We start from the raw sequence: 20,635 nt of genomic DNA, 5'->3' as shown, positions 1-20,635 counted from the left end.
TTAAATAAGGGTTATAAACGAATGCCCGGGACCGAAGCTGTGTAACGAAAGGACCAGTTCGAGTTGACTACTGGAGAGAAGCAGCCAGAGCAGGAGCAGGAAAGCCCTATATATAACCCCGGCGGGTGGGCAGGAAATACCTCACATGCACACACGGGGCCGAGGCGAGACGAATCAGGAATCAGGGGCAGCTCTGGCCTGGACATGTTATTCTTAGCAAGATTGGATCAAGAATTAGCGTTATTGCGATCAAGGACATTTGGGACATGGATCCAGGTCCTCCTGGTGCTTTGCAGAGCTGGTGGCGGCATAACGACCGGCGATCGCCATGGATGCTTGTCGCCTCCGGAGATTGCGTTGGCATGGGTTGGGTTTGGCCCCGGCTGGACGCATCGCTCTTTCTTGGGACCACGGCCTCGGGGTGAAGGCGAGGATGGTGTGTGTCACAGAGCGGCTGGCTATACAGACGCAGGCGAGGGGGGTTGGACTGGACAATGACAGCGAGCGGGCGTGATTGGAGGAAACCAGACAGACAAGCCAGGGACCAAACAGCTCGCCTGTAATTAGCTCGGATTAGCGTGTGTCTAGTGCCCATTTAGTGTGAATTTAGCTGGTTAGTGGGTGTCTCGACTCGACGCTGGAAGCGAGACTGGCAGCAAATGTAACGCTCGTGTCTCTCGCCGGCCCGCCCCCGGATTCTCATTTGTCCTTGTCTGGAGAATGAAGATGCGAGGCGATTCTCGATTCTCTTTCCAAGCGATGCCGGTAGGACTGCTGGGCGGATCCACCGCAGGGATGGCGGCCAGTCGCAGTCCCCAACGCGATGCCGGGTGAGACAATCTGGGGTCTCTGCAGTAAAGGCCGTGCTGTGAATGGTTAATCCCCCGCAGCTGGGACACAAAGCGCTGCACCGGCCTCTTTGTTGGTGGTGAGTGGTGGGAGTTGTGGTGGTGAGTCTGGGCGGACGAGGTCGCCGTCGCCGGTTTTGGTCCTATCCCCGTCAGCTTATTCCTTCAATTAATCATATTAATCATATTAATTACGTTGAACTGTTTATTCGGGTGGAAAGGCTGCACCCGCAGTTTGTGGAGAGCAGTTAGCAACGAGTGTGATGGACCAGTCCAGTGAAGCCAGCCCTAACAGCGCAATGGGGTTGTTTTCGGATGCTCGGAAGACAAGTCGACTTGCAACGAATGCCAATCTGTTCCTGACAGGAAAGGATGGACCAGATCCGACCTGGGGGAGGGGCAGATTCACTGCTCAAGTGTTCATTGCTGCTGCCAAGCGGCTAAATCCGCCAATTTTTGGAGACCAGTGGCGATTCCTTCGAAGCTGGACGGGGTCATGCAACTGCTTGGTAGCCTCGGAGATGAGCTACAGGGTTCTCCTGAACCAAAGCTAAGCTGGAGATCTGGAGCTCGATGATTTTCCTGGTTACAGCCTGGATAGGAGGCTCTTGAGACGACTCTGCGGATATCTGTCGTGCACCGTGGGCAGTCACGGTTGCAATAGGATTCTGCAATGAAACAGTCAGTGCAGTGTGAAGCAGACCGATCGACACAGATCTATCATCTCTTCATCTGTCCAGCTGTCTCATCCAGGTGGGTAACCGGAGCATCAGCAAATCTGGAGAAAGACCGGCACATAGGGCAACGATCACCACAACAGTAACAGTGCCGCTGCCAACTGCTCATACTCGACTTCACATGGACTAGCTTAATGGCATCATAATGGCATGCTGCCTCATCCTGGTCCTCCTTACGCGGCCCCATGCAGCCCTGGATTGGCCTTGTCTCAGCCCAACCACTCAACGCCCGTTCGGGAATACGTCGCGAAATTGGCGGCCAGGATGAAAGCTAAAGGCTCCAAACAAGCTCTTTAATGTCCAACCGTCACATGGTCGAGTCGAGCCCGAGATCTCCTCCTTGCGCAATCTCGCCGGGCCGGTGGCGTCGATGTCTCGTCATTCTGGCTGACTCTCCGTCTGTCAACACAGTCAACTCCAAGGAGGATTCCTTAGTTAGATACCCTTGCCCGTCCCTGCCCAAACCCTCAGCCGTACCTTGGTCCAGTGGCATTTGGATCTTATATTATGGCGTTTCGCCTTCGTTGTATCTGTCTGCCAGTCCAGCGGCTTGCTCCTTGCGTGCGCAAGTTGTCATTGACCAGCAAAAGCTCGACATCATTTGCCCAGCCTCCAACTCAAGCACGGACTGCGCATGCAAGAAATGCAAGTAATGGTGAACGTTGCACAAAGCAGGTCATTGCAGTCCTGTCCTCACTCGGCCAGCCACAGCGTCATTCTGACCCCTACGCCCACCACGTCCAATCCTCTCATGCCTTTTCAAACCTCCACGTACGCCCGTGTCATACCTGTTTCATTCGGCATCTTCTGATCAGTATCGTCAGCATAACCTCATCCCGCTTTATGCCTTGTCCTCGCTGAGCTTTGCTTCCAAGACCTCTCCCCTCTGCACACCTGACTCGCCGACAACCCGATGGAATCAAGAGTACTAACATACGTAGTGGCTTTCATGTATTGACACGTCTCCAGGAAATTGTGCCTCCTCCTCCGGCGAACCCGTCCGATCCAAGGCCTGTTGGCCTCTCTGCATGATGCACTCCCTTTTGGTCTCCCACTCATACTGCATCTCGAGATACTCTCATCTACAACGTAGAGGAATTTCCTCAATCCCTCGAGTGTCTTGTTATACTTGTGCGCTTGACAGGCCGGATGCAATACCGCTCAGTCCATCTCCCCATACACAGCAGGAAACACAACCCAACTCTCTGAACACGATATGAATAGCCCAGTCCTGCCACCACTGCTCCGTGTTAGATCTAGGGTGAGGGTTAGTTCGCTCCAAGACCCGGTTGCCCGTTCGTAGATGCCTTGCTAGGCAAAGCTTAGAATTCATTTTACTGCTTAAATAAACTATTCCATCTTCCATAGATGGCATTATTTGTATATGTGGTTATATCATCCCGGTAAAAGTCCTCTTTAAGATGCCTGTTAAACTCCTTGCTGGGCAAGGTAATAGCATTTTCACTATATACCCGAGCAGAAGACAAGATTTAGTACAGTGAAATTTGAACGTTTAAAGAGTACCTCGTTCTATAGTTGTTTAAATTATGTGTGATGGTATAAATATTTTCTCTTATCAGTGGGTAAATTATTATTGTGATTTGGTATTCTAAAATATATATATCCGTAACCATGCCTTCCTCGCACTATACAATTTAATAGAGACAAAACATCGGGCAGTTATTTCTCTTATCCATGTCGGTACCTTGCATACCTTGATTAGCATAGCCCCAGAGCCAGAGATAGGGCCAGCATGCTTTAAGTCATGCATACTCCGTATTAGGAGGGGTCCAATAAATACCCCAGCTCCTCGAGGCTTATCTTCAGCCTGGTATGATTTCTGCATTTGATACTTCAATGGTTCTGGATGTATGTATTTGCGCGAGGCAGTCATTAATTAATTCAAACACAACAGTCTATACCACGATATGGAATCACCCAACAACGCCCCTATAAACCTTCCCCCTCCACCCTCTACCACTCTTCCACCCCTTCCCACTCTCCTGCTCATCGACTTCCCTCTCCCTCCTCCCCGTCCAAATATCCATCTCCGCCAGGGACACAATCCTTGTGCGATGCCAAAGCTTCCACCCCCCCACAAACAGCGCAAAAACAGGGAGGAGGATATAATTCACCACGAAATCGTCCGCGCTAAACGGATTCAAGAACGCCGTGTAGCCCTGGAAAAACACCAGGAAGACGGTCAGGGCAAGGGCAAAATACGTGCCCCAGGGGTACAGCGCTGCACGGAAGGGGAGCGCTGAGGGCGATTGTCCCTGCGCGGTCAGGGCGAGCCGGAACCGGATGTGTGCTACGCAGATGGTGCTCCAGACGAGGAATGTCGAGACCCCCGAAAGCGTGATAAGCGCATTATAGACCTTGCCCGCCTCATTCCCGACGGTGAGGAAGACGATGCAGGTGAAGATATTCGAGAACACGATGGCGGCCCAGGGCACGCCGCGCGCGTTTGTGCGGCCTAGGATCTTGGGTGCTTTCCCTGTGCGTGCCATGAAGAGGATTGTGCGTGACGAGGCGTACAGGGACCCGATTCCGGCGGAGATGACGCTGATCACGATCAGGCCGTTGATGAGGTGTGCGGCGGGCAGGATTCCGGCGTCGGAGAGGGCGATTGTTAATGGGGAGCTGGCGCTGGAGGAGCTGTCACCTATGAGGCGGCTGTCGGTGTAGGGCATCAGGATGCCAATGAAGAACATTGTTCCTGAATTGTCAGTATACGTCCTTCATATAGGTTCATTAAAGAAGGTCAAGTACCGATGTAGAAGACCAGGATACGCCAGAAGACCTGCTTGATGGCGATTGGGACGGCCTTTTGCGGGTTGCTAGACTCTCCAGCTGTGATGCCGACCCTATTCTCCTATTAGTGACAGCTCTAGGAAAAAGAGGGTAACATACATCTCTGTCCCAGCATACAGCGTCCCGGCAACAACAAACGTCTTCGCAACGCCGTTAATCGAGTCTGCAAACGCCCCAGGATCATGCCAGTACTTGAACCCGATCGTCCGGCCGCCAATACCGCCGGTACTGATGCAGATTGCGAGAATGAAGAATACAATCAGGGCGAGGACTTTGATTCTGCACTGCATTAGCTGGTCCATCCCACTGCGTATAGCTATGAATGAATGTGGTGACATACAACGACAGCCAAAACTCCATCTCGCCATACTCGCGCACCCCGAAATTCGCCAGGCCCAGGAACAGAAACCAGAAGATCAGAATCCAGGCCCATTGCGGCACGGCGTCCGTCCAGTACATTATGACCAGCGACACGGCGTTGTATTCGTTTGCGAGGACCTGTGCTGTTAGCCGCTTGTAACTATGACCATGGCCAGACTATGACCAGGATTCATGCAGATGGAAGACAAACCGTAATCCAGAGATACCAATAGGCCCACCCTAGCCCAAACGCAAGCGAGTCGTCGACAAAGCGCCCGGCGTACTCGGTGAAGGAGCCCGTGACGGGGATCGCAGTGGCCATTTCGCCTAGGGCTTGCCTATACCCGACTGTGTTAGCTCTCCTCAACTAGACATCTTGAACAAGAAATCGAGGGCATACATAACGAAATAAACAACAATCCCGACCAGCGAAAAGCTTATCAGCACGCCTGCGGGCCCGCCTTCCTGGAAGGCCTTGCCGGAGCCCACGAGTAGCCCCGGTCCGATGATGCCTGTAGAGCATGTCAGTGATGAATTAAGATAAAGATAAGTGTAGCTAAGCGCACCCCCGATCGCAATCATCTGCAGGTGGCGCGACTGCAGCTTGCGCTGCAGCGGCGCATGCAAGGGGTCGTGGGCATGCGAAGTCCCAGTCCCCGGCGAGGACTCGACCTCGACTTCATTGTTTGCGTGCGAGGTCTGGTCTTTCCAGGGAGTCATAATTACGGTTGACAGGTTACCTCGAGGAAGAAATTGCCGGGAGGAAACATTTCTTAAATTCTTGGCTGGCGATTGCACTGATTTGCGGGCGATGTCGTGATAGCTTCAAGTGGGGGTTGCACCACTGCCAGCCTATAATATTCCTGCAGCGTCTATCATGGACAAGTATGGTCTCTGGAGAATTTGCAATCGCATGTGTCACTCATTCTAGTTAACCAACTCTTTCTCTATTCTATTACAACCTCTGCAAGCCCGTTCGCCCCCCCCCACACCAGCCGCGCAAACCCATCCAGTTCCTCCGCCGTCAACGTCCGCTGCAGAAACGCCCGTTCCCTCCCTTCGCCATTCTCTGACTCTGACGTGCTCGTGCTCATGCTCGTATTTGCATTGACATCCCCACAGATCGTCGCCTGGAAGAATCCCGCCATGCTCTCCGCAAGCTCATAAACCTCCCCCAGCTTCTCCAGCACCTTGAGACACTGATACAGCGACTGGAACGCATTGCGCCACAGATCCGGCGTCTCCGACCGGATATTCATGAAATGCGTCGCCAGCACCGGCGTGAGTAACCCCACCGTCGTCGTCGGCAGACAGTGCACGAGGTCCAGCTGGTCCAGCCCATCCGCAACCCCTGCAATGGACTGCGTGACGGATCGAATCCCGTCCGCGCATGTATTGGTGGGTTCACTGCTACTGTCGCCGGACTGGAGTGATTTTTGGCTCTGTGCTTGGTTCTGGCGGTGCAGCGCGCCTGATGCGGCGAGGTATATCATCTCCAGCCAGGCGCGGTATGCGAAGAGGGCGCGCTCGCCTTCGGAGAGGGCTGTGCGTGACGGGGGTGGGTGGTATTGCACCTCCTTGGGTAGATTCTTATGCCAGTCGTCCAGGGCGGCGATGTAATGTGTGAACACGGCGGGCGCAAAGACCGCGGCGTTGGTGATGGGGAAGATAATCCCGCTGATTGTGCAGCAGAGATTGGCCTTCTCGATGAACAAGGTTGCCAGGTGCTGCTGCTGCGTTGGGTTCCGGAGGACCTCGCAGGCTCCTAGGATCGGCATGGCGAGGACAGAAGGCGGGTATATGGCTATGTCGAAGTCGGAGAGCGTAGGCAGGGGCACGGTGAACTCTGCGTCTTTGATGACAGGGCTGCGCCGCAGATTCAGAGAGTTGAGGCGGTCGCGCGTGTACATGCACCACCAGAGACGCTTCCAGAGGCCTGGCGAGGTGAATGTGCTTGCGCGCGTGCGCTGTCCGTGCTCCTTGATGGGCATGGCGAGGGCGGCTTGCGACAGGGCGATCTCGAGCCAGTGCCGGAAGTCTTTGGGGTCGTCCTGGTTCTCGTGCCAGTAGGTCATGAGGAGCACAGTCTGGATGAGCACGATGCGGTCGCGTTCGACGTCGAAGTCGTATAGTACCTAGGCGAGTATGAGTGGTGAGCATACAGTTATGTGGGATATGGAGATCTTACTCGTGCTTTGCGGAAGAATTCCTGGCGTGCGGCCTTCCTGGATGTGTATCCCGCGCGCTGGATGTGTGTTGGGTCGACGAATGCAATGGCCGAGAACATCACGGCGTACATTAAGAGTAGACTAACGGAGGAATGGCCATTGTTGTCGGCGATGGCCTGTAGGAAAGGAGGGAGGTCGAGGACGGGGAGGTAGGGGTGGACGTGGAGGACGAATGTCCGCAACAGCTCGTTCTGCAGCCGCTCGTCTGGCAGGGAGAAGACCCCTTTGGCTTTGAGATAGTCGGCGTCTTCATCGGCGAGACTGGGCAGCTTCTGGATAAACGGAGGGAGGAGCGTAGTTTTCTCTGTCGGCTGGGGGATGTCGGGGATGCCGGGGACTGGGAACCCAAGCAGGTCGTGGGCAACGCTCTTGTAGTGATCGAGAGGAGCCATCCAGTGGATGCGCTCGATGTCGAAGCGACCTTGTTCGTGTGCTTCTGGCGTATCTAACCAATGTTAATCTAACCATGTAGCTTGTACGCATTATTGCCGCGGGTTACTCACGAATGACCTCCTCCATGGGAGACTCGCCAGCGTCCGTCATCGAGACCGAGTCACTGAATCGTTAGCAATGCGACAGACAGATAGATCCTCGACGACTCACTCTGTCTCGTCCCCCGGGGGACACTTGATGCCGTAGTCGCGACATGTTAAACAGGGCGAGTTGCCGTTGAGCAGGTCACAGCGGATGTGATGGGACAGGCAAAAGCCACATCCACCCGAGAGAGCAGGCATGATCTGGCTATCTCAGCATGAGCGATGAACGCAGACAAAAGGAATTCGTGAACGAATGCCACTGCATCAGTAATCAGAGTCCATGGCCGCCCCGCGTCCGAGGCCAAAAGGGACTGGGGTCCAATCGACGAACGGTCTAAAGTTCCACTGCTGCTCCACCATCAACAGACTGGACCAACTTGGCGGTCCAGAGCGCCAGACTGGAGACCCTCGGAGTTCTGCGAGAAGCTGGAGCCCCGCGTTGGAGACACGCGTTGGAGACATTGCCGGGATATACTCGACGGTAACCACGATAACAGCCCGAGACTCCTACAGCATACAACAGTGGTGTAACTGAGCCATGTAAAGACAGCACTGCAGCAAGAAAAGAAACAGTGGCGAAACCATCGGATCCGATGCGATCTGCGGCTCCGAGAAATCCCGTGGCGATCGGACCCAGAAGGCACTGAAAGCACAATTACGCGGCACTGTCTCTCCACAGGGACATTTAAGCTCAAGCGAGTGTTTGATTGCCTGTTCGGGAGGACTCCTACTACTAGTAGCCTGCGTCCCAGCCTATACTCAAGACTGCACAGTTATTCTATATACATCTCCGTGATTGGTTCAAGTATGGAACGAGGATTTGTTAGCCGTTGCGATCTGCCCCACTGCATTGGGCTTGGTTTATGCGAACTTAAACCGGATGTGATACTTATTGTGGCTGCTGTGGCTGCTGTGGATTAGCCCTATTGTCCTGGTTGATCTATGTCCCTACTATCCATTCCTATAGTAGCTGGGGCACACTGACCATTTCAATCTTCCAAGCTGAACTGGTCTGTTCGTTGAACATGTCTTCCCTCGTAACGTCAACGTTTCGACTGCTCAAACTGCATCTCAAACACAAACCCATTATTCTCTGCAAACGTCCTCAACCGCCTCTCAACAAGATCCCACTGCCCCTTCGTAATATCATAATACGGCCTGTCCACCGGCACAAGCAGCACAAGCCTTTGTAACTCATTCCTCACCCCCCAAATCTCCAACAGCTCAAACACAAAGTATTTTTCAGGAGACGCCAGCTTCAGCACCACAGACCGCATCCGCTGCAGCAGTGTCTCGCTGATAAACTCGGCCAGGTCCATCTGCCACATCGCCAGGTATGTTGTCGGCGTGCTGGACACCGTGAGCGTTGTGCCGTAGAGGACGGGGAGGGCCTCTGATGTGATTTTCCGGTTGACGAGGAGGATGGGCGGTGTTGATCGGTCGAGGTAGATTCTGGGTAGTGATACGTCGGGGATAGAGCGGCGCTGGGTGTCGTCCTCGCAGTGGCTTTTGGCTTCCTCTTCGGCTTGTTCTGTGAGCCTTGTGATGCGCCGGTAGCTGGAGCTGTATTTGCTGGGGTTAAAGAGGTAGGGGTAGATCTGGAGGCGAACTTCGGGGGGGAGATCGAGGAAGTTGAAGGCCATTTTGTATATATTATTATTACTCTGTTTTATTTAGATAGATGACAGGAAGTGAGGCTGATGCAGCTTCATTATAGTTAACGAGAGCCCCGCGCTGACTCATTCTGTGCTACCTTGGCAGCTCACTGCATATACGTACATCAGATAATGTGCATACAGTGTCCAACATGTCTATCATCCAGGATATTTACCAGCTTAATATATTCCTAGTGGAGCTGCCCAAGAGGAAGCAAGAGCTCTCGTGCATACGCCGCCGCCGCAGCCGATGCATACCTATCCCAGTGCTCGTTCCTATGTGAGTCCGCATAGTCCTTAATACCACATATAATGAGTGTTGGAAACTCATCACCCAACCCTGCAGCCCCGACCTGTATAGCCTTTGCGCCGAATTTCATCTCCAAAATCTGGCGCACTGCTGGGTCTGTAACAGGGTAATCCGAAGACGCAATCGTCCCAAGGTGAACAGCCGGATAGGTATCCTTTCTCTTTTCTCTGCTAATGGTCCTTTTCAGGTCACAAGCCATGCAGTTCTGGTCTCTCGAATCGACATGTTTATAGCCTGCATCAAAGAGCCTATCATTGGAGCTGCCTTGATACAAATGCTCTTCCTTTCTCTCCGGATACCAATGCCGAAACAGCGCCAGCAGAATCTCATGAAACTTACACACCTTGCCCAATTTCCGATCCGCGGCCAGCAGATTCGATACGTTGACTAGCAGCCCTGAATATTGCGTACTCGTCCCCATTTTAACCTGATTCACAACACCCTCGGCCCCAACATCCTCAAACCGCACCACGCCCCTGAAATTCCGGTCCGGCGTACCAACAACAACATCACCAAGCCTAACATCCTGACGCTCCGACGGAATGCCACTCCCCGTCGTAACCAGCACCCCGTGCTTGAGATTGGGGAACGTGGCTTTCATGTCTGCGGCGATTTGCGCGGCCATGGCCATGCTGGGTTTGCGGCCCGGTTTGTCGGCGGGGAGGACGGCCATGACGATGTTATTTCGTCCTATCCGGCCGAGGTTGTAGGCGTTTTTGTCGTCGCGTCGTTGTGTTATTGGGTTTCGTCCGTATGTCTGGTCGAGCATTTCGCGGGAGGGGAGGGTGTCGAGGGACCGGAGGCAGATCCAGCCGATTGTGAAGGAGGTGTTTGGGGGTGTCCCTGGGGAGGGATAAGGTGTTTGTGATGACATTCTTAGTAGGTGTTATTGTGTTGTGTGGTGGAAATAGGAGAGGTGGTGTTGAGGGTTTGCAAAGAATTGAGACAGAAAGCCAATAGCTGAGATAAAGGAAAATGAGTAACAGGCGTCATAGGGAATTATATGCGTGTGGTTCCTTCACTTGGCTGTGCAAGAAAGATGTTAAGGATTAGTGAATGAAGGCATTGTCTGCCTGTTTCTAGCGAGTATATTCATTGTTAGTGAAGAAGCCTCTCTTTCAGCCCTAAGGCTTGAATGTATCCAGCTCAGAACAATAAGCAAGCTGGGCCTTTGGCAGGGTTAGCATAAAGAGGTATACAATATAATAAACAACTTCTCTATTGCTTAAACACTCTACTAGCCAGGGTATCTTTCTTGATATACCAAATGTCAATCCCGGTGCAGTGAAGGCCTTCGTAGGTGCACAGATAGATTATATGTAAATTACAGCCGTGGTCCGCTATATACCACTATATTCCAAGGAATAAATAGAGGATAAGGATATATAGTCAGTGCCTACTATAATCCCCGATTCTGCTGCAGTAACCAAAAACCGCTTATGCTGGGATATTATAAGTCATCGATGAAGCCCACTCACATAGAAAGCGTGTATATTTGGGAAGTAAAGCAACCGCCTGGGCTACCTTCAATAGTCATGCTCGGTACCAAAGCTTCTCGCCGGTGGTTGGGGGTTTCGGAGTGAATGAAGCAAGATTAACCGTCAGGAATCATGGTCCAGACAAATTGAAGGCTGTGTACTGGAGCCCGTTTTGAGATGGTTTCCCAAGCGTTTGGACTTCTCTGGGCTATGACTTGTGTCGTTGGTGTTTGTACAAAGTGTCAGCAAGGCTGGCAACATAATGCTGCTACTCCGGATTATTGGATTTTAAAAATAGATAGAAATCCTTTCATTGTTAGGATGGCCTGCACAGTTCCCGAAATATATACTATCCACATATACACATGTTATACTTGTATCGTGCCACATCATATCCCTTTCCTAAGGACCCATCTCTTAGAAGCAACGGGTCTATACGCAGTTAGACGGGCAATTTCAGAAGCAATATTGGAGAGAACATACGCAGCAAATGCGGATTGAGGCAGCACCATCACACTCAACAAGGCCACTGAGACATATATGTTAGTACGATTGCCGGACTCTGACTGGAAAGTACTTACTGGGCATCACAGCTGTCAGGGAAGAAGATTTCCTGTCGACAGATATTAGTTCCTGTTACCAGCGGGCAGCATATAAGAGACTTACCTCGCAGTTCTCACCCTGCTGTCTAGCTTCCAGAGTAGGGGAGGCGTAGGCCAGAGCCAGGAGGGCAGCGAAGGCAGCAACGACGCGCATTTTGAGTAGTAGATAAAGTAGATTGGTTCTTTGTTTGAATTGGCTGAGGATGATGCGATAATGAGGATGGATGAGGCAGGCAAGAAGCAGGTATTTATACCCTCGCCGGCCCCCTCGCAGCTGTCTGCCGGAGAAAGATATTACTCTCTTTCGGCGAGGCTGTGATGTCTCATCGTGACCAGCCCAGCACCTATCATGCCCTGGCCCTCTCCAACACTCACCAGAGAAGGATGATAACCTTGGCCGCCAAGGCTTCATGGTCTCTTCACGGTACATGATCTACATCAGCCGCGGACTTGCAGAGTCTCACCTCAGCTTATAGCGACGATCAGTTCCTAGAAGCATCGGCTGGGGGCCTGAAGATGGGGATACGGCGAATGGAACATGGAGGCTCTGAGGCGTGTCTCGACCTGTTGGGGTCAATCCTGACGTGGCAGTGTAAACTTTGAAGCTTGGCACCAATTGAAGCTATCCAGCTCGAGGGGTTGGTCCTCGGTGTCTTCTTGTTTGGATGTTTGTTCAGGCGCAGAGACGGAGAGACTCCGCGGGCTGAATCTTGGCTGTGAACGTGTCTTGGCTGGACTCTTGACAGTGCCACCGACACCCAAGGTAAGACTGATAATATCCCGTCTATTGGCTTCTTGCCGAGTGTGCCATTTAATATACTCGACCTATCCTCCTTCTATCCGCTGACGGCTCTGTCGTGCCATTGACAGGCAACAATCAACCCGACAGACACCAAACGTGGTAAGCACACGAAGCTAAATTAATTACAGTCAGTTGCACAGCAGAAACTTTCAATCCCCGGTGAGATAAACGGTAATGAAAAACTCGTTATATAAGTTATATAATCGGACCTACACAGCAGACCCGGGCAGCTACCTAGAAGCTCAAGAATGAATACAAAGTCACCAACCACCAGCTCAGCCCAGCCCAGCTTAGCAAAAGAGCTCATACTGGATTCCAAAGAGCAATAAGCCTACGCATCAACAGTCCCTGCCAAAAAGTCGGCCGCACTTCCCGCATTAAGGCCATACGTCAAATGCGCCGGGGTGATAATCAGCGTGCCATCGCAAACCAGATCACCCGCAGCACAATAAACCTCTGTCTGATCCTCCGGATATCCCGGAATCTGTCCATCATCCTGCTTGTTGCGCGTGAACCCAAACAGCGCAACACCCTTCACCTTCTCCCTGAGCGAGTCCTCGATGTCCTGCACCGCTCCCGAAATCACCGCCGAGCCCTGGCTGTACCCAGCTGCGACGATCTGGGTCTCTTCGCCGCATTCCTTGGCCAGCTTGAACATGTTCACGGCCTCATCGATGGATTCCTGGTTTGTGTTCTCCGGTAAGAAGTTGGGGATCAGGCCGGCTGTGTAGGCGCCGCCCACGCCCTGGCAGGCAACCTGATCTTCACCGAGTCTATCTTTTAGGCCGCTACATACTTGCGGGCCGACTATGAAGCCCTATATTTTTTTTCCGACAATCGGTTCGTTAGTAGCGTTACATTAATATTGCTTGTGCGGGTTTGTTTCCATAGCCTATGGAAGGGACGTGGGGGCCGGTTCTATAGTTACTTACCATGTTGCCCGTTTCGGTGGAGCCACGGGCAAAGATAAACGCGACGGGCTTGCAGTCGCCGTTCTCCAGGTCCTTCGAGTTGGTGATTTGGCGGCGCTCGAGGGCTATGTCTGCCTCGGGGTTGGCATTGGGTACAGGGTTTGCGACAGCCAGTGTAACCAGGGCCGCAACGAGGAGTGCACGAAGACTGATAGTCATGGTGGATAGGATGGTAGCAAAGACTGATTGAGCTGGAGAGGCACTTGAGCTGGTGATAGAGCTGGCTGGACTGCTTGAGTTGGTTGATAACTTTTCTTTCTACATTGGCCGTGTGGCATCAGGTATTTATAACATGTCCCTCTGTCTCATGGCCGCCGCCGCTGCCGCAGGATAACTACCGACACGGCATTTCCTTCTACCTAGGCTGCCCCATCTCCATCTTCATCCCACTAAGCCAAGCTTCTCTGCCGTGAGGAACGAACCTAGGGATGTGCGGTACGTGCCTACCACCCTAGGGACCTGCAGGCAGTCAGGTAAAGGCAAATCAAACACGGGCGTCCGAGTCGACACTGCCTTACGTTTCTGGGCGGCATGAAATCAAACCATCGCCTCCACTGTTTCATTCGCTAAACAAAACGAACTGATTTGACACAGAGTAGGAGACGTGTCTGAAATTGGCCCCTGACTCATGGTATCTGCCTCTTTGTAGTTCTACCACCGAGCTCGAGTCCGACCCTACGTTACAGCATTGTTTGAGGTGGCACCAACCTCATGTAGGTACGTGCATGTGCCCTACAACAATTGCTTGGACAGGCACGAGCGTCGACTACATGAAGATGAAGATTGCGGGGAAGCGACAGGGGTGTGATCGGGGCGTTCGGGAGTCGACTCGTTTCAGGCTAAGGAAGGAACATGCTAGACTGAGCAGTGAGGAGGTGGGTGACATTGCTAAGTCTGCCCTAAGCCATTAGGCTATTGAGTAGCGTCTTCAGTGGTAAACCTTGGGAGACAAGGACAGGTACTGGGTGACTGCCGCAATGCCATAATACTAACTGCCGTGAAACCGAGGTGTCCAAGACCCGGAATGTCTAACTATATTTTCTTTTCTTGTTTTATGAGATGCCGCGTCCGAGGAACATATTTTGTTCTATTACTATATGCGTGGGGCTTGTCAGAGAGACCGGATTGTTTCGGAATTTCTTGGGCCGTCTTGGGGTTGGCTCTATCCATGCATGGCCGGAGAATATCCGTATCGACTGCGGAGCTCCATCTCTACACCGTAATCGCCTAGCAGCCTACTAGCCTTCCATTCCCTTCCTTTCCTGCGGGGTCAAGCAGATCATTCATCTTCGGAGACGGCACTTGGCCGCATGACCTCCCTAGCCTGCTAGTAAACCTAACTAGCCCCGACTGGCACTTGGCCCCGTATACTTGAGCGAGTAGATACCCCGCTCGATACTGTTGAGCAGGATGTGCCCGCTTGCGAAGTAGGGGTACACGCTCCAGCTTCCGACAAATTCCACCTCGCCTCCCTTGGCATCGTCCTCGGGGTGGACGTCGAAAGAGCCGACCTCCTTGAATCCGGAGCCGGACGGGTCCTCAAAGACCGAGCTTACATCAACAATGCGCAGACCACTGCCGTAATTGGACTGGTATGAGAGGCCATCGAGGACGTACTGGTTGTGGTCGATTGAGCGCACAGGGGACTGGTAGATACCGGTGTGCTTGGGGGCGGAGAGATCCTTGATGTCGAAAATATAGGTTGTTGTGTGGCCGTTCGCGGCAGCACCTGTACCGTCCATTTCATCAAGCTCGTCGTCAAGTAGCAGGTATGAGTGATCCTCTGGGTCAGCGAGCCAGCCTTGGTGGGTGTAGCTGGCACCGACATAGGGCGTCTTCGAGATCTGGATAGGCTTTGCCTTGTCGGTCACATCAACGATGGTCAAGGTATCTTCGTTATAGTTGAAGCAGATTTCTTGGCCGATGTATTTCTCATCTGGGCCCTTATAAATCACGCACTGGGCTAATAAATGTTAGAGTGCGAAGTCTTGAAGAATGCTCGGTTCCTACCATCATGCACATAGCCATCTTCATTAGCACAACCCGGCGAGAATGGTTTGGCCGGGTCGGACACATCGACCATCCACAGACCCCCAGCGCAGGTAAGGTTTCTCCCCGTTCCAACCGCATAAATCATATTCGTCTCTTCGTGCGCGACGATATTGTGAGAGCTTCCGAACTCGCTGTACCATGCCGTCAAGTCCTTCGATGGCGAGAACTCTGTCGGATCCGAGGCGGTTGCTGTAGTCAACTGTGAACGTGAGCTAGATCTGTATCAAGTCCGGCAAGCTAACGCACCTTGTTCAGATCGAAAATCTGCAGCCCATGGCCCTCCGCCTCAGAGCCGATGTACGTATGGTCACCGATGACCTTGACGTCACGCCAAACGGAGGGATCCGTCTGAGTCGCCAGACGCCCGACATATTCAAGACTGCCGTCCTCAAGGACCTCAACAAACGCAACTCCGTCTGTCTGTCCAACGACGCCAAACTCGCGCCCATCAGCAGAAGTCCAGCCTACACTCATTAGCTCACTACTGCAACAGATTCGGCACCCTTACCCCAAAGATCGTTGCCCTCACGGGTCACGCTGCCCAGAGCCTGGTGGCTGAGAAAGCTCAGGAGGTCGACGTTCTCGCATGAGTACTCTCCCGCTTTACCCTGGCTGCATTTCTTGTCTGCCTGGTCGGGGTACCGGTTCAGATTGAACAGACCTTGGGCCCGGGCGCGTTCTCTAGACTGCATCTTCAGCGACATGAGGTGCTCCATTGTTCTCCCGCCTTGGTGTGACGCCGACGCCACGCAGGCCAAGGATAGGATAGAGATGAGTGCGAACTTCATTGCGAACTGAGGAACGCGGAGAACAGAAATATCGATGAGGAAAGGATAGCTGAGACTCTCATCGAGTTCCACCAGCCTTATATAAGTTTCGGAGACTGCCAACACCCCTGGAGCAAACCATCTAACTGGCATAAGCCCGTCCTGCCAAGCCGCATTTTTGTTATCTTACTACTTCCTTATAGGAAGGAGGTTATTCAATCTGGGACATATCACTCACAGGCGGGGGAGATAACAGAGGCTCGTCCTTGGCCACCGATAGACTTAATTCAAATCGCGAGGATGATTGGCGGAGGGAAGACAGTGCAAGACAGTGCAGGGCTTGGGTTACAGCGCTGCAGAGTAGGGCTGCGGGTGTGGTTGGACGGCGGCATTGGAGCGATCTTGGACTGGTGATCCGCGCTTCTTGGCCTTCTGGCCATGTAACAACACCCGATCACACAAGAGACAATGTGCATGTCGATATTACCCCTCTTTGTTCAATCGTTACCGTCTAAGCATTGTCCTGGCAGACTCGGTGCATAGAGTCGGCTGGCCAGGGGGCCACTGTTGTTCAGCTGATAAGGTGTCACGATGCAGGGATCAAAGGGGACAAACTCACGGTATGTTTATTTTCCAATCGCACTGGACTGCATCGTCGGTTAGGCACGGCAGTCGCTTGTGTACCTTCCGAAATCCATCAAAGTTCGTAATATAACCGAGCCCCTAGGGCAATGGACAAGGGGTATGGTAACATCCACGGTTAGTGTTGCGCAAAAGAAAGGAGTTACAGTGCTATCCGAAGAAACAATTCGGCAAATTCAATGTGGTATATTATATACAAACAACTGATATCGAACTCCTGCCACCATGTAATAACACTCCAATTCCTAGACCGAACTCTATCGCCCAAGAAATACAAAAAAGAACCGAAGGCAGCAAATATAACGCCAGAGCCAGTCGCTGATGCTGAAAATGAAATCAAGAGAAGTTAAAGTAGTTTCCTGCCCCTTTTCACAGGGCTCGGGGTGCGGGGGTTTCTAGATCGCTCTCGACTGCGCTCTGTAAAGTTCATAGTCTTTTGGTGCTCGAGCATTAGCGGCATGTCTTGCTTCTCGAAGCCGGCATCGTTCTGGTGCTGTGTTCCCAGGTAACCAAATGCAGAATGCTGTCCGGGCAGCTGTGGGTGCATCTGGTGTTGAGCAGATGATTGTCGAGAATACGTAGGAGCCGGGTGAGAATAGTCATGCTGGTTGTAGCGACTTCTGAATGAGCGGAACGACCAGTTGCTGACAACAGTGACTGTGGATATGGTTACAAGGAAAAACAACTAAAGCCGTTAGTTTAGAACAAAGCGCGAGTTGCCAATAACTTACAATTGCTTTCCAGCTGATCGGATCGATGAAGCTGTTGATGATAATCGCCATGGTCTGTGCCGACACCTTGGCTCGTCCAACCTTGGCCGGATCACGGTTCATGCATCGTTCCCAGTTCTCACAGACAGTTTCCAAGGCTGGCAGGCGATCTCCGCCCGCGCACCGGTTATCAACATAGCTCTTTGCGCAAACTGCCATCTCAGCCAATATCGTATCAGACACTTCCTCGGCAGCTTGGTCAAACTCCGCACGAATGGCCGATACAAATCCAAACACGACGTACACCGCGAGTGAAAACAGCGAAAGGTTGACGACGAGCTGTGCCCACCAGGACAGGATATTTGGAACATTCGGATGCGCCTCCAGCAGCGCAAAGAAGTCGGAAAATGTAGACATTCGCGACGGCTGATCTGTAGGGTTCTGTCCCTTCTGCGTGATGGCCTGCCGACTTTCACTGCTGCTCGGCCGATCGCTCTCATCGTCACTATCGTCTTTCCGAAGTCGCATGTCTAGCGTCCTGTTTCGTAATCTTCGCTTCTGAACCCGTCTCGCGGCTGCGTTGGAGTAGTGATTCATCCGTGGGATTTCGCCTCGACCGGGGCTTGGTGCGAACCGTCCGTACATCCCAAATAGCGAATTTCGATGACCTGACTTTGCGGACTGCTCTGGTGTTTCGTCGTTGTCGGCATTTTCTGGAGACGACATGTTCTCGGCTCCTGAGGAAAAATCCAGATCGAATTTGCGGGGTGTCATGAAGGCGGGTTGAGCAAACGGCGATTTTGACGTGGCTGCGGGCTTCGTCTGGGAGAAGAGGAATGGTTGCGAGTTGGGCTCACGGAGGGCAGGGATGGGCTTCTTTTCCGGGGAGTCGAACACATTATGGGATCCTGAGACATGTTAGCATGGAGGTGTTGGTAAAAGCACGGCTGTGACGCACGCTTCTTCTGGTTGTCGTGTTGCATGCTGAGCTGATAAAATGGCGAGGTGACATCTCCCGGGGCCCTGGACTGCCACTCAAAGTCCATCGGACTCTCCGCTGTTCTCTTATCCATTTTGGAGCAGTTGGGTGAACTGATCAGGGAAATGGAAAAGGCGAATGAATGCACGGGTGGGTGATGAAAGTGCGGAGGAAGAGGTGATCTGCGGAGGATTTTGGGCCAAGGATCTCGACTTTTTCCGCTTCCCTTTTTGTTTTGGTAAACAATCACTGCCTGGAGCAACCGCATTCATAAGCCTCAGTTCACATGCGAGCGAGTCTCTCCTCAACTAGATGGGAATTTTCTTTTTTTTCATCCTGATTCCTGTCCTTATCATGAGTTAATCTTGTTCACTCTACGATCGGCTGGCCGAAGCTCCCCCTCACTGCGGGTTGCGCTCCAGGCGCGCCGCTACTGCATCTACGGTGTAAACACCTCACAAACACCCCAGGGCTATTTATATATGTCCATTCTGATTATAATAACAATAACCAATATCATCATCGCCGTCGGCTCGAAAGAAGAATCCTAGGTCGGTGCCGCAGCCAAATAACCGTCCCAGATCAAAAACGCAGCACGCATCGATAACTCAAGCGCCAACAGACTCCGAAATCAAATCATCTAATGGGAATCAAAAAGCTCTAGCCCAACTCCGGTCCGATCGCTCATATTATAAATGTGCGTGTGAGAAAAGGAAAGAAGGCAAGAGGTCTTCACAGTTTCACATGGTCAACGAGCTCAAACTCGTCCTCGTCGGCAAGATACCCGGTGGCGATCTCGCTCTCCCGAGTAATGAACTCGTACTCCTTGACCAGCTTCTCCGTCTCCTTTCTCTCGAACTTCTCGACCGCCTTATCGATCATGTCGTTGAAGAGCGTCTGCCCCGACACCTCGTAAGGATCGGCCACGCCGTCTCCGTGGCAAACTTCGGCGACGGTCGTTGCGACAACAGGGTCGCCCCGATCTTCAACGGCGGATGAGTCGGAGGTCGCATCATCGAGAGCCTCTCGCACGTCGTTGTGGAAGTCGATCTTTCTGGTGGTGGAGCCACGCTGTGCGTCTCGTTCGCGTTGGCGCTTGTTCCATGATGTTCTATTAAAGTCAGCCCCTGCATCTGCGATACCGTCAACCGGATATACTTGCGATTCTTGCTTTGCAGGACGAGTTATTGGGAGAACACCATCAAGGGTAATAACGCCGGGGCGAGAGGTTCGGCCACCGTGCACCCATTTGGCCTTCTTGTCGTAAACCCGCTTGGCGGCGGTGCCAGCCTGGCGCAGGTCGGGCTTGTCAAAAGAGACAGACATGGCGTAGAGTGGAGAGGTTATAGTATAGTAGACGGCCTGGTGGAGGTATATCAGATGAGACGCAGTGCGCTCTTGTAAGGTTGTCTGTAGTGTATGCCTGGACTAGGTAGCAGTTGAGCCAGCGCGGTATATACCAGGGGGTAGGAGGCGATATGCAGGAGATGAATGAGTAATGCGCCCGGATTCGTGCTCGATATGGGCGCTTGGAATGGGGACTTATAGATCGAGTGAGTCACCAAGGCTCGGCTGGAAACCAGTCACCAGCTTTGTGTCATCAAAGACCGGCAAAGTGAGTAAGAACAGAGGCAGACAAACAAGAAACTCGAGGTCAAAGAGATCAAAAGGAATCAGAACCTTGGAAGGCGAGTCGGGGACCTTGTTTGGCGATATCGAGTCACGGCTGGGCTTCTTTATCAGGCGCCCTCCAGGGGGGTCCGGGCGAGGCGATGCTGATTGCGGCAGGTGCAGGTCGTTCACACCACTGCAGCTCTTGATAACGAGGTCCTATCAATCAAGCACCCCCTTCTCCTCCCCTCATTTTCTGGGGATGCGCCACTTGCGATCCAGCCGAGACCCATCTTCCATGGTCCTCTAGTTTCGTCAACCGAGGATCCCGAGGCTGCTGCTCTCCTGCAGATGGCCGGACCAACGACCGCCCAGGCCACAGCCTCAGGCACCTTGTCCGTTCTGGGCGGTCACTTGCCTGCTGTGATGTCATGCGATGATGCGATTTGCATCTCCTCCTTTCTCCGGCTGGGCTTATCATGCGTCCCTGTCAGCTGCATCCACGCAAACCTGCGCTGGAGTCTCGGGGTTGG

The 20,635-nt window shown here is 52.7% G+C and overlaps 11 protein-coding genes across 11 annotated transcripts; 1 reads left to right on the top strand and 10 right to left on the bottom strand.

The window, feature by feature from the left end:
• Nucleotides 1–10: 10 nt before the first annotated feature.
• ASPVEDRAFT_333954 (uncharacterized protein) lies at nt 11–827 on the bottom strand. Its single transcript, XM_040810724.1, has one exon. It carries the CDS (start codon nt 593–595, stop codon nt 182–184), a length of 414 nt encoding a protein of 137 aa, XP_040672460.1. The 5' UTR covers nt 596–827; the 3' UTR covers nt 11–181.
• A 2,692-nt stretch (nt 828–3,519) lies between these two features.
• On the bottom strand, nt 3,520–5,479 carry ASPVEDRAFT_56263 (amino acid permease; the record flags this gene model as incomplete). The annotated part of the gene is made up of 7 exons (XM_040815183.1): nt 3,520–4,304; nt 4,358–4,452; nt 4,499–4,678; nt 4,740–4,897; nt 4,971–5,097; nt 5,160–5,271; nt 5,326–5,479. The coding sequence occupies 7 exons, from the start codon at nt 5,477–5,479 to the stop codon at nt 3,520–3,522; spliced, it is 1,611 nt and encodes a 536-aa protein (XP_040672459.1).
• A 114-nt stretch (nt 5,480–5,593) lies between these two features.
• ASPVEDRAFT_46055 (fungal specific transcription factor domain-containing protein) lies at nt 5,594–8,051 on the bottom strand. Its single transcript, XM_040813458.1, has 4 exons — nt 7,591–8,051; nt 7,491–7,543; nt 6,948–7,432; nt 5,594–6,894 (listed from the first exon to the last, which is right to left on the bottom strand). Exons 1-4 carry the CDS (start codon nt 7,719–7,721, stop codon nt 5,707–5,709), a joined length of 1,857 nt encoding a protein of 618 aa, XP_040672458.1. The 5' UTR covers nt 7,722–8,051; the 3' UTR covers nt 5,594–5,706.
• A 136-nt stretch (nt 8,052–8,187) lies between these two features.
• On the bottom strand, nt 8,188–9,180 carry ASPVEDRAFT_46053 (uncharacterized protein). The gene is made up of 2 exons (XM_040813457.1): nt 8,509–9,180; nt 8,188–8,430 (listed from the first exon to the last, which is right to left on the bottom strand). Exon 1 carries the CDS (start codon nt 9,164–9,166, stop codon nt 8,567–8,569), a length of 600 nt encoding a protein of 199 aa, XP_040672457.1. The 5' UTR covers nt 9,167–9,180; the 3' UTR covers nt 8,188–8,430; nt 8,509–8,566.
• A 154-nt stretch (nt 9,181–9,334) lies between these two features.
• ASPVEDRAFT_46051 (uncharacterized protein) lies at nt 9,335–10,610 on the bottom strand. Its single transcript, XM_040813456.1, has 3 exons — nt 9,676–10,610; nt 9,525–9,621; nt 9,335–9,458 (listed from the first exon to the last, which is right to left on the bottom strand). Exons 1-3 carry the CDS (start codon nt 10,360–10,362, stop codon nt 9,370–9,372), a joined length of 873 nt encoding a protein of 290 aa, XP_040672456.1. The 5' UTR covers nt 10,363–10,610; the 3' UTR covers nt 9,335–9,369.
• A 773-nt stretch (nt 10,611–11,383) lies between these two features.
• ASPVEDRAFT_87985 (uncharacterized protein) lies at nt 11,384–11,722 on the bottom strand (the record flags this gene model as incomplete). Its single annotated transcript, XM_040818215.1, has 4 exons — nt 11,384–11,398; nt 11,450–11,495; nt 11,548–11,579; nt 11,633–11,722. 4 exons carry the CDS (start codon nt 11,720–11,722, stop codon nt 11,384–11,386), a joined length of 183 nt encoding a protein of 60 aa, XP_040672455.1.
• Nucleotides 11,723–12,506: 784 nt separating this feature from the next.
• Nucleotides 12,507–13,918, bottom strand: ASPVEDRAFT_46049 (uncharacterized protein). The gene is made up of 2 exons (XM_040813455.1): nt 13,303–13,918; nt 12,507–13,187 (listed from the first exon to the last, which is right to left on the bottom strand). The coding sequence occupies exons 1-2, from the start codon at nt 13,498–13,500 to the stop codon at nt 12,702–12,704; spliced, it is 684 nt and encodes a 227-aa protein (XP_040672454.1). The 5' UTR covers nt 13,501–13,918; the 3' UTR covers nt 12,507–12,701.
• A 763-nt stretch (nt 13,919–14,681) lies between these two features.
• Nucleotides 14,682–16,181, bottom strand: ASPVEDRAFT_140969 (uncharacterized protein; the record flags this gene model as incomplete). Its single annotated transcript, XM_040807705.1, has 4 exons — nt 14,682–15,304; nt 15,352–15,592; nt 15,640–15,857; nt 15,902–16,181. The coding sequence occupies 4 exons, from the start codon at nt 16,179–16,181 to the stop codon at nt 14,682–14,684; spliced, it is 1,362 nt and encodes a 453-aa protein (XP_040672453.1).
• Nucleotides 16,182–17,148: 967 nt separating this feature from the next.
• Nucleotides 17,149–18,585, bottom strand: ASPVEDRAFT_140883 (putative nuclear envelope protein Brr6; the record flags this gene model as incomplete). The annotated part of the gene is made up of 3 exons (XM_040807693.1): nt 17,149–17,487; nt 17,534–18,420; nt 18,471–18,585. The coding sequence occupies 3 exons, from the start codon at nt 18,583–18,585 to the stop codon at nt 17,149–17,151; spliced, it is 1,341 nt and encodes a 446-aa protein (XP_040672452.1).
• Nucleotides 18,586–18,938: 353 nt separating this feature from the next.
• ASPVEDRAFT_46044 (uncharacterized protein) lies at nt 18,939–20,276 on the bottom strand. The gene is made up of 2 exons (XM_040813454.1): nt 19,654–20,276; nt 18,939–19,602 (listed from the first exon to the last, which is right to left on the bottom strand). Exons 1-2 carry the CDS (start codon nt 19,815–19,817, stop codon nt 19,224–19,226), a joined length of 543 nt encoding a protein of 180 aa, XP_040672451.1. The 5' UTR covers nt 19,818–20,276; the 3' UTR covers nt 18,939–19,223.
• ASPVEDRAFT_332723 (uncharacterized protein) lies at nt 19,874–20,624 on the top strand. Its single transcript, XM_040810709.1, has one exon. The coding sequence runs from the start codon at nt 19,990–19,992 to the stop codon at nt 20,410–20,412; it is 423 nt and encodes a 140-aa protein (XP_040672450.1). The 5' UTR covers nt 19,874–19,989; the 3' UTR covers nt 20,413–20,624.
• The last annotated feature ends 11 nt before the right edge of the window (nt 20,625–20,635 follow it).

The sequence above is a fragment of the Aspergillus versicolor genome (genome assembly GCF_001890125.1).
Source record: "Aspergillus versicolor CBS 583.65 unplaced genomic scaffold ASPVEscaffold_11, whole genome shotgun sequence".
NCBI lineage: Eukaryota > Fungi > Ascomycota > Eurotiomycetes > Eurotiales > Aspergillaceae > Aspergillus > Aspergillus versicolor.
Note: the sequence above shows the minus strand (reverse complement) of the source record. Positions and strands in the feature narration are given on the sequence as shown.